General features: G+C 35.5%; 1 protein-coding gene across 1 annotated transcript in view; it reads right to left on the bottom strand.

Annotated features, from left to right (window-relative positions):
• LOC129004524 (probable Rho GTPase-activating protein CG5521) overlaps positions 1 to 12,090 on the bottom strand; it is a 247,406-nt gene that overhangs the window by 144,447 nt on the left and 90,869 nt on the right. The window contains exons 16-19 of the mRNA XM_054433140.1: positions 9,204 to 9,411; positions 5,615 to 5,770; positions 5,393 to 5,503; positions 415 to 552 (exon numbers count right to left, since the gene is read on the bottom strand). Of these exons, the coding sequence (XP_054289115.1) occupies positions 415 to 552; positions 5,393 to 5,503; positions 5,615 to 5,770; positions 9,204 to 9,411 (613 nt within the window). The remainder of the gene's footprint in view (positions 1 to 414; positions 553 to 5,392; positions 5,504 to 5,614; positions 5,771 to 9,203; positions 9,412 to 12,090) is intronic.

The raw sequence follows: 12,090 nt of genomic DNA, 5'->3' as shown, positions 1-12,090 counted from the left end.
TGCCACAACACCACAGCCACATCCACAAGGCCTGCAAACAACTTTACTGATTAGCAGTCAATAGACAAACATATCAAGTTATAAATATGACTACAGATTACTTCAAAGAATAATAAGAAACTGTTATAATAAGTTTTATAGTAGTAGGCAGTGGCCAGTGGCGAATTTAATGTTCCTGACAAAAAATCTGTATGGAACAGAAGCAAAACCAATCTTGCCATGATACATTTTCAAACGGCTCGACCTTGAGTTCTCGTAAAAACTAAGCAGTAACTTGACACTTAAGCACTTCATCCATAAAAAACATGACTTCTTAGCAATTCTAGTATTTTTTCTAGGGTCCTGTCAGCTAAAAAGTTCAAAAAAATTTACATTATAAAATAACCTGAAGAAGTGGTTGAACATTTGACTTACCCATGTTAGTGCTATCTGAGTTCAGCATATCTATCTGCATTGGTGATTCCTTGAAAGAGTTGCTCTCCACACCACTAGAGGGGGCTGGAGAGGGAGATCTGCTCAACTCTCCATCAAAGAAGCCACTTGCGTCACCTGCTAGTTAACAAACATGCATTCAAACTCAGATTTTAATATGTTTCTATTTTTTTAAGTATTTTGTCATTTGTATTTGGACCACTAAAGTTCCTTAAATAAAATGTAAAGAAACAAGTAACAGATGATGTTACTACTTCTGGAATCACTGTACTAATTCAGGGGTGCCCACAAGGGGGGGCTGTGACGCAGACTGCGTCATTGAAATTCTTGGGGGGGGCTCAAAAAATTCAAATGGGGGGGGGGTGGCTAAAGCTAATTGCAACAGTGTTCAACGTGACGACAATCAAAAATATATTACACAGTCACCAGATAGAAAGTGGATTAATTAATGACAATAGTTATATTATTGAATTAAATTAGTTAAAATAGGATTTTAGGATAGTTTAGAATTCGTGTAGAAAGTTATTATTTAAGATTAGCAAGACGTGAGATCTAGAGGGAGCGCACGGGATGTACAGAACGCTTTGTTGACATAAAGCTCGTTAAAATACGTACAATCAAGTAGCATAGGCTACAATACTTAACAATATTGTGTAGATACTCGATTACCTGAGTTAATAGGGAGAGGGGGGGGGTAATGAAAAATACGGTTAATCCAATAAAAACAGATGACAAACTCATTAAAACGCTGTAAACAGCAAACAGCCATTAACGTCACGATTTGCTTTTTTATAAACGAAATTCAATAGCCTATTGCATAATCATTATTATTGTGCAATAACATTATTATTGTAAATTTCAAATCATTTATCTTGGTTCAGTTGTACAAACGGCAACGTTTAACATTTTAGCTAACTCAAACTCAACTAATCACTAGCCAAACATTGCGTTGCTATAAAAAACGTAAATATTAAAGGAACCTTTAGAAAGTGTTATAAGGTACTGCTCGTGATAGACAGATAGGCTACCGATAGGTGCTGTATCACAGCATAGGAATTGACAGATAAGTAATAAAAAAAGTGTAAAATTATATTTAGAGATAATTAAAACACTCTTAAAATACCCCCGCCGCAGCAAACCTGCCGTCTAAGCGAATTTCCATTTGGCCGAATTGATTTTCAATTGATCTATTTAAATAACATTAGGTTTAACGAGTACCTAGGTTTGCTGCTACAAGGAAACTAATAAAGTAGTGTGTTTTTAGTAAAATATTGATAGCTTACTATAAAATAAATAAATTTGCCAAGTTTGATCAAAATATATCCATAAACAAGCAAACTACAACATTTTACAATATTCTCCATAAGAATAACATGGGAATTTTAAATTTACCATTTTTTTAGTTTTCTCCGTAACCAATAACCGTACAAAAACACTTTGATATACTGAATTGTTTGTTTTTTTAAGCTCTTTAAGAAGGTTTAGAGAAAAATTGGGAAATTTTGTGTTTTGAGGGTAAAAAGTGAGAAAAACCAATTTTTACCCCATAAAACCCCCCATAAAACCCTGTTCCCATGGTCCGATCATGCTGGATCGCGAACTCATTCAAGTTTATCCCGCCTTACACCTTCAAACCAAATTTCATCAAAATCGGATAAAAATTACTCAAGTTATCGTGTTCACGGACACATATATATATATATATATAAATCTATATATATATATATATATATATACATATATAAAAATTTGAATGAATGGTGTTTTTGGCCTCTGGGGACATTAAAATGAAAAAGTAAATCGGTCCCGGGCCTAAGTCTTACCATGAGACCTACGGTAATAGCTACTTCCCTATAGGGAAATTCGCTAAAAGAATGTAACGAGAACAATCTCGTAATTCTTTTTCTTTGTTCTTCTGTTCTTTAATTGGTTTCTCTTCAATTCATACACAAATTCAACAAGTCGCCATATTTAGGCCTACTCATCGGCCAATCACAACCTTACTTAAGTTACCATGGTTACTAATATTTCACTCAATCACAGTTAACTAAGCATTATGATTTATCTATGATTATATCGTCATCATTCATTCCCCAGCTGTTGTATCTCAAATCTGTTGTAACATAGCGCACAGCAGACATAAAACGGAGCAGACGATTATTGGCGCAAGCGTTGTTTCCATTTAATTTTCATCAAAGGAGCTTGTGATGTTTCTAAAGGGAGGGAGAGGGCATCGTTATATCGAGAAAGACGCTGACAATTCGTTAAGCAGAGGTTACGAACGCTATATGGATATTCTGGCAATAAAGAATTCCTTAAATTGAGGTGACTTATAAAACTCTAATTTTATTTATATAGAAAGATAAATTTTCCAGTCCTGTACAACACTAAATCACGGTCTTTTCCCTGTAATCAAAATTCAAGTACAACTTGATACACACAGAATCTCCGGTTCCCGACCTGGATGATGGCTAGTTATTTAATTTAATTTACAGTTACATATTAGTACCCGTGATAAATGAAACCCGTTGTGTAAGCCAAAGCCACACGGTTATTAATATCACTTGGTTTTGGATTTGCTTACAAACGTGATCGGAAATGGTTACAAACGTGATCGGAAATGGTTAGGGCCTACACAGTATTCGTAAACAACATTTATGTAAACATATCAGTTCAGCTAGGAAAAGGAATCTTTATCAAAACGGCTGTTCGTAATATCATATATGACGTGTTCTCTTAACAGATTATTAGTATTTCATTAATTAATGACGTATGTAGTAAACATGGAGAAAATAAACTAGAAAAATCACACAAAATTGTGTTTTTGATCGTCCGTTATTTTATTTCCAAAATAGTGAGGCCATATTTTAATGGCTATAAGGACTCTCTCGCCAATCCTGTGGATTCAATTAAACCATTAGAATTGTAATCGGTACTTTAGTTTTCTTTAGAGTAGACTGCATAAAAGGCCTTCTGGGCCGTGACAGACGGACATAAATTGAGATAAGACATGTTTCAACTTCTTCAATGTATAGAACATAAATAACCCAAAATATGTATAATTCTGAGCAGTGTACAGACTAAACTATAACTTTATTTATATAGATTAACTGGGTTTGAATTTTAAATATCTAAAAAAAATTATAAAACTTCTTTTATAGTTTTACAAATGTGCTGGGCGGGGGAATAATGTTTCTCATTTGTTGTGTACATCATTTATGGTGGGGGGGGGGGCTGTTGCTCAATTGGGGGGGGGGGTGCGTCATGAGTCTAGGGGGGGATGGGCACCCCTGACTAATTGGTAGAACTGCTAAATTTTCTTTTTTGAAAGCATTCTGTTATATGGTCTTATTGTCTGGAGTAACGGAGTAAGCATAGAAAATGTATTACTTTTACAGAAGACAATAGTTCAAATTCTAACTAATTCCAATAGTCTGGAGCATTGTTAACACTTTTTTATGTAAAGCTATCCTTCATAATTTTTTTTTACTTTTGTAGTGAAAAGTTGAAAAATGACATGTCTTATTAAATGTATTCAATTTTTGTTTGGTTTAAGCAAAGTAGAAGGGTCGGCAGAAGTTTTTTGGGAAAGTGATGTAACAAATATAGCCTACCTTGAGTGGATTATTAGAAACATTGGAAAATGAACAGTATTCAATATTTAGTATTTATAAAATATAGTTAAATAACTTCTTGATCAGAATCTTAGGTGTTATTAAATTACCTGAAAGTACAAAAATATGTCATAACACTTGTATTGATTGGAGTGTCCAATCAAAATCGATCACTAATTATCATCTTATATGTATTTACCGACTTGTGAGTAAACAGTATAAGTGTAAATATATTATTACAAAGTGTTATTTGACGTATTTTTGTACTTTCAGGAAAATATAGTTATAGTTGAAAAGCTTTCATTATAGATAAAAATAACACTTTCTTAGAAACTCTTAAAGACAGAAATATTGACATTGTAATTAATTTCAGAAACTCCTTATATTCAAACACTGTCATAAATATTTAACTGGAAGTTAGTTGTTTGCATTATAATAAGGTCTACCTGTTCATTTTAATACAAACACTCATGATTAAAAAACTAGAGGTTTAAAAGCACGTTTCATACATTCAGAATTTAATTTAGTATAGCCTATTGTACATTTATCGCAAATCCAACCCGACTATAATCTGAAATTGCGCACTAACGTGACCATCTCCAATGATCAAGGTGACGTCGTAATCATCACCTATATTTGAGGTAACATCATAGGTTTTTTCATGTCGTAAAAAGATTAGTCCACAAACAAATAGGCTAGATTTGCCATTTGCTGATTGTGGCAATATTGTGAATTTTTGGTTGCAAAAACTTAGCAGACATTTCCTGAGGTCGTAATATTAGAGCATTTATTCACACCGAAAGTAATCCCAAAATTATTCAAATCCCTATGTGAAAATCGAAAATAACAATTACCCAAACATTTGGAATTTTAACATCCCTAGTTTAAAGGTAGCCTAGTTTGTTGAATTGTGAACATAACATGCTGAAAGTATTTTGATGTATGCCTACTACCCAGCATCTTGATACCCACATGGTAATTTAGTGAAAAATTACGGGTCCGGATAAGAACAAACCTTATTAATGTTTGATCTCTTCTTGTGACCGACCAAAAAATTGTCCCACCACCCACCAGTGGTTTGCGACCAATAATTTAGGAACTGCTGCTCTAGAAGAATATCTTTTACAGTTATTTTTTGTTTTATAAAGACTTGTTTTATAAAGTATAATGTAAAATTACGAAATAAAGTATTTTGATTTGATTGATTCACTTTCATTTGAATGAATCAGAATTAACCACAAAAAATAATTTTAAGAAACACAACTTTTGGTACATTGGTCAAACTAGAAGATTCTTCCTCCCACGGAGGTATATCAATTCAACAAGTAACTAAAACTAAATTTCACCTGAAAGGTGCATGATGGAGTCCATGGAACGTGATCTTCCATTTAACTTTGATCTTGGTCTGGCTCCAGCAATGATTCTTGCCACTTCTTGTTCCACTCCCAATGATAATACTGAGAAATTTGAACAAACATTTACACTCAAAAATATGATAAACACAAGACAAAATGGTAAAGTTTGATCAATACATAGGCACTTGTAGAGATTATTTAATGTTAAGTTACCTGGGATATGAGTGGTGTTGGTGTTGGAGGAGTGGTGATGGTGATGGTGTCGTCTGCAGGACCGTCGTCTCCTAGCCCAGCTGATGGTTGACTCACTACACGTCCTCCGCAACACAGGCCAAGACTCACAGCTCTTCATTGTCACTGACACATTCCCTGAACACAACACAACCCTCATGCATTACAATCAGCTATAAAAGTAAAAATCGTTATCTTATAATTATGAATGTGTCGATTCTCAATACCACTGTCCGTTACTTGACCGTTGGTATCGGTATTAAGAATCGATTGGTCAGGACTGCACGATCGGAAAATTCCGCTATTTCTGCGATAGCGCAAAATGACGATTAAGTTTCCTTGACCGCAGTAGACGATGATGACGTCTGACGTCCACACAGCCGCGGGAGATGTTCATGATTTTGCCACGATCAGGGACAATGATGTTCCCGCGACTGCGGGTGACATTCATGATTTTGCTGTGATCGCGGACGATGTCGATGACGTTCCCATGACCGTGGGAGATGATAATGACGTCTGCACGACCAAGGCTGGTTTTCATGATTTTGCCCCATCGTGGACAACGACAATGACGTTTTCAGGACTGCCAGAGTCAAAGATGATTAATGATTTTGCCATGGAAGCGGGAGATTATGGTGACGTTTTCACGGCCGAGGGATAAGTTCATGACTTTGACGACGATGTTTTCGTGACCACGGGAGTTGATGATGATGATGACTACACAGTCGCAGGAGATGTTCATGAGTTTTCTGCGATCGCGAAAGACGACCATAATGTTTCCGTAATTGAGGAAAATATTTTAGATTTTGCAGAGGTCCCAGAAGACGAATGTAGTGTACTAGCTGGTGTTATTATCATATGTTTTAATAATATTAATCAATTGTCGAGATGTTTACAGTTCAGTTGTTTGTTTAGTCAAATGAAATACACATCAATTTCTCAAAATATGTCTAAACAGTTTTTTCTTATAATATAATAAACCACAACACTACAATGGCGCAGTCGAAAAATATTGATTAAGTATAGCTCATTTGACGGGACGACCGAAGATTGGATTTACTGGTTTGAATGTTTGAAGATCAGATAAAGAAACAAAAACATCAAGAAGGAAGACAAGAAACGAGACATTTTACTAGGACACTTAGGCCACAACCTTTCAAAATAGTATTCGACTCAGTGCATCCTACACCTGTAAGTAAGTAATATTGGATTTAATGAGGCCATAGCAATCTTAGAAAAATAAATACTACACCAAACAAAACGCTCCTCTTTCACAAAGAGTCATCTTTTCATGTAGATTCAGACAGGAAGGTGAATCTGTAAACCAGTTTGAACTAGCCTTAAGGTCTCTAGCCGGACACTGTGCTTTTGGTGATGGTCTGGATGAACGCTTAAGGGATCAGTTCATCCTTGGAATTAACAATGATAAATGGCAGTTTGAACTTTTAAGACTTCACGCATCTACAAACACGTCTTTTTCCAGCGTTGTCGAGTCAGCAAACTATTTGGATCATCAACGGTACTCTAGTTTTCTAAAGGTAGGACACGTGAATTGGAATTTTGGCGTTACAGACACAATGACAGAAACAATCAAACAAACGTACAGATATTGACATAAGACTCGGTTCGGCTTTCTTATTATATAACACGTAGAAATAACCAAACACTTCATGAGTCTACGCAATGTACAGGCAAAACAGTAAAGACAGTAACCTTATAATTAACTATAGTGTTTCTGCCCGTGCTTCGCAACGGGGTGAGAATCTTTGGGTCTCTAAATCCACCGTAAAAAATAGTATATTTCGTACCTAGGGCCAAAAGTGACGTTTTGCCGACTTGAGATCGGGTTTTAAGTTTGAGACGAAGTTGTGAACGTGAAACGACCGAGAGCTGCAAACCCATTTTGGCTCGTGGTACGAACGCTATTTTTCACCCAAGTATGTTTTGCAATATAACGTCCCTCTTATTTATGTGAAATATTTTGAGGAATCAGCAAAATCAAAAATAACAATAAATAGTTGTCTAGACAGCTGTGACAAAAAAACAAGTCTATTGCAATGCCATGGATACAGCTTGTGCATTTAATATACATTAATGTTTTAAGTAAATAAGCGAACAAGTGATTTTGCGGCCCTAGGGATGTAAAAGCCTGCTCGGCCCCTATATGACGATGACAACTGGCATGGCCAGCAAAACATAACATTCAGCCACCAATTAACGTATGTAAAACAGCTAAAACATCATAGTGTGGTGAAAAATTCGTTACACATACTTTTACATTACCATGAATTAATTATATGCATACAGAAAAAAAGGAGTCATACTTATTGTGTATTTTTATGTAAATTTCTTGTATATTCCCATGAAACTGATAATTTACCCAGCACATTAAGGCCTTTAATCCAAGTATCTAAGTTCGTAAACCATACATATAATGTGACGATAAAATATCAACGACATAGCATTTGGTCCATTGACGTTAAATCCATTAATTGTCAAAATTATTGGAGCTTGGAAAAAACTGCATGTAAAAAAAAATTGTTACACTAATAAAAGACGACGTGAGGAGCGCGGGCAATCGCAATGAGCTACAGCGGCTAGGACATAGCCACATGAATACAGAACGGAATGAAGGAACTAGAACGGAGAACTGGCAACAGCGCACGCGAGAAGTAGGGGGTGCGAACACACCGCTCAAGCGCTACAACGCATTAGTGGCATCCTGTCCACACACTGTTGATATATACCGATTTCTACCACCTTCCTTCATCCACTGTTGGCCGCAGTTTGAAAGATGCCACAATTAGGTGTTTGCGAGTATTCGGTAAAACCCCGTATGTGTGTGTGTGTGTGTGTGTTTGTGTGTCCGTTAGCATGATAACTCAAGCAAAAATGATCTGATTTTGATGAAATTTGGTATAAACGTGTATACCTACATTTATTCGAATGAGTTCGCGAACCAGCATGATCGGACTATGGGAACTGGGGTTTGTGGGGGATAAAGATTGGTTTTTCCAATTCTTGACCCAAAAAACATAAAATTTAGCAATTTCTTTCCAAACCATTTTGTAGAGCTTAAAAAAAAATTCTAGTATATCGAAGCGTTATTATGCGCCTAATGGTTACGGATAAAATTTCAAAAAATTTTAAATTTAAAATTCCTATGTTATTCTTATGGAGAATAAGTAAACTGATGTTAGTTTGTTTATGAACATATTTTGATCAAATTTGGAAAATGCATTTATTTCTTACTAAACTATTAACATAAAAAACAATTTTACCCTGTTGCAGCAAACCTAAGTACTCGTTAAACTAATTATATTTAAATAAGGAATAAATGTGATATTTTAAAGGAGACATTTTAGTGTAAATCCAATTAGGCAAATGGAAATTCGCTTAGTCTGCAGGTTTGCTGCTGCAGAGGTATTTGTAATTTATGTCAAAATGTATCAAAACCCGGTTTATAGACATTGTCCACCACACAAACCTCAACTCCTATAGAAGGTGACCACCGCTATAACTACAGTCCACTCTACAGATGGCATATGCAGGGTTGACTTTGAGATTGTACCTGAGTCTGTGGTGGTGTCAGTGTCGGTGTTGGTGGTGTGCTTGTGTTGCTCTGTATCTCGAGGCTGGCCTGCAGAGCCTCGAGGACCTGAGCCACTTCGTCTCTGCCGCTTGGTCTTCTGTTCACTCAGTCTATCCAGTGGCAAGTCATTGAGGTCCAGGTTGTAAACATGACGGGCAAGAACTCTTGTCAACGTGTCCAGAGTTTTCTGAAACAATGAAATATCAATTGAATTACATGGAAAATAATGACAATTTTATTTTCCTACAGTTACCTAACAATGTGCATGTTCTCTCAATGATTTGAGATAGCAAAGTGGCCAATTCGCTCATCACTTCAATCAATCAATTCACTCTAATTACTTTGTCTCACTCCAGATTTGCAACGTGAAGGCACAAAATAGTGAGCGCGTAACATGCAGACAAGGTCGTATGCGCGCGAAATACGTTGGCAGCACTGGCTGTAAATCAGCTGGTCAGCTGTCGTACTGTTGTATCATTAAATGTCATATTAAAAGTTCACTTCTGTGTAAAAATATGTTAGGTTTCTTTACCAATTTATTTGTTTTATGGTAACTGTAGAAAAAATATAATGTGCAACTTGAGTGCAAAGTGCAATTGCTCACTAGTTGCACAAATAACTATTATTAACCTTTAAGTATTTAAGTTTGTGACATAGCAATAAAGCAATTGTGACACTTTTAGGGATGGGCGAGTACTCGAATTTCAAGTAATTGCTCGACTTTTTCCAAATACTCGACCTCGAGTCGAGGAGTAAATACTACTAGAACATTCGAGCCGAGTTATAAAATAAGTTATAAAAAGTGCCACTTCAAGATTTTCTACGGCCCGTATTTAATAAATGATATTTTTTTTGTATTGATGTCTTATTTAATCCCCATTCCTAAAAAAAAACGACCATTTATCTTAATATATAGACTAGTAAATCAAATGTTCAACAAACAACCATCCATATCGTCATTCGGCAGAGCTAACAAGAGGACTAACTACTTTCCTCCAACAGCCAACAATACTTCTCGATAACGATACGGTAAGTGACACCAAATAAAGAATTGGATGAATCTGTCATCTATCGAGTTACAGTAGTCGATAGTCAACAAGGGAGTCTCGTGATTAGTAAATCATAGGCAGATGATTCTTGAAGATATTATAAAGTACAGTATTAGATAAAGTTTAAATTGCCATCAAAATATTTTTTACTAAAATATATTAAACAACAAATAAAAATAAACTATTATTGCATTGTATTTTTTCACTTTCATCGGTATTGGTGTAGTTTTCGAAGCCGATAAGTTACTGCAAGGAACATCGATGCATCGGAATGACACAATCTCATTGAGTCTTGGCAGAAAGCCAGAAAGAATCAGTTCCACTTCAGTGTGATTGAAGTGTTGCCAGATGGGCAATAATAATTTTTGTACTTTTACAACTGTGATGGTGGCGTAAACAAAGTATAAGTATCATTTTCTTATTAGTTTACATAAACATGATTTAAATTAGCCAAACTATTAACTTTTGTTTACAAATTAAAAGCTATAGCAATTTTATGATAATCATGCCGACATTCACCATAATGATGTAATGATAAAAACGGCAACGTCAGCCCTGCAAAACATCTGTTTGATGGGAATACAAAGCAGAAGCAGAATACTACTCTGCCTAATACTAATAATTAGTAACCATATAGCTCAGAAAATTTGGTGTAGGCTATACTTAAAGTACCTATTTAGGCCTAGGCCTACTTTACGCGCAACTACTTGACTCGACTCGATACTAGGGGTGTGCGAATATTCAAAAGTTCGATTAGTTGAACGAATACTTAAGTATTTGAGCCCGACTCGATCTTAATGAGTATATTCGAACATTCGAATAGTAAACAAACCTAGAAACAATCTCTAATAATTTCAAACAAATAAATCATGGTATTGTGTTGTTTTATTTCATCCCAACATTTCATGCTTCGTATTATAAAATCACAACGGCAACTTCAGCATATTATGATATCTTCCTTAACTCTAAAGTCTATTCAACCATTTTCAAGGACAAAAATTGTGTTGTGTCATTCATTATTAAAATTACTCCGCTCAGCTGCCTAGTTTACAATGCTCCAATATGATAGGCTTACTGCAACCTACCGGCATGGAAACATAAGCCTTTCAACCATTCTAATTTGATTAATTAACAATAGCCTATATTTAGCATCAATTTAGTTTGTATTAGTTTCTCAGACAGATATCTATTTGTATAACTTTTAAATACATTCTCTTAGCTTAGTTAATACTAGCTGTTGTACCCGTGCTTTGCAACGGGAAAAGAACACGAAATTGAAACATTTTGATCTTTACATCTGTTGATAAAATAGTTACACATAAGGCTTTTAAAAACAAAATTTAACCTTTATGGCCTTTATAGCATAGATGTTGTCATAATAGAACCAATCTTACCTCTCTAAGTAAAATCTACGCTAAGTCTTATTGAATTGTCCTTTTTAGGGACAATGACAAGAGGAGGACACCAGTCAGTCGGAGTGTCTACTCTCACGATAACACCTTTATCCAACATTGCATCCAGTTCTTTTTTCACTGCATCTTTATATCCTGTGCCTTCTGTAGACTACACTCTGGGACAATTAGATGGTGCTAAGGTGTTCTCGAAACTAGATGCTAACTCGGGTTATTGGCAAATACCCATAACAGAAGAAGCTTCATATTTTACTACTTTCATCACACCTTTTGGAAGGCTCACGACTTCCTTTTGAGATTTCCACTGGTTCAGAAGTATTCCAGTGTCAAATGTCTGAATCACTTGAAGGGCTTCAAGGTGTTTTTTGCCATTAAGATGACATAACTATTAGTGATGGGCAGATC

The sequence above is a fragment of the Macrosteles quadrilineatus genome, unplaced genomic scaffold (genome assembly GCF_028750875.1).
Source record: "Macrosteles quadrilineatus isolate MER2022 unplaced genomic scaffold, UCM_ALF_1.0 Scaffold_1__1_contigs__length_201487025, whole genome shotgun sequence".
Taxonomy (NCBI): domain Eukaryota; kingdom Metazoa; phylum Arthropoda; class Insecta; order Hemiptera; family Cicadellidae; genus Macrosteles; species Macrosteles quadrilineatus.
The sequence above is the reverse complement of the archived record's forward strand: the minus strand, read 5'-3'. Positions and strand labels throughout refer to the sequence as shown.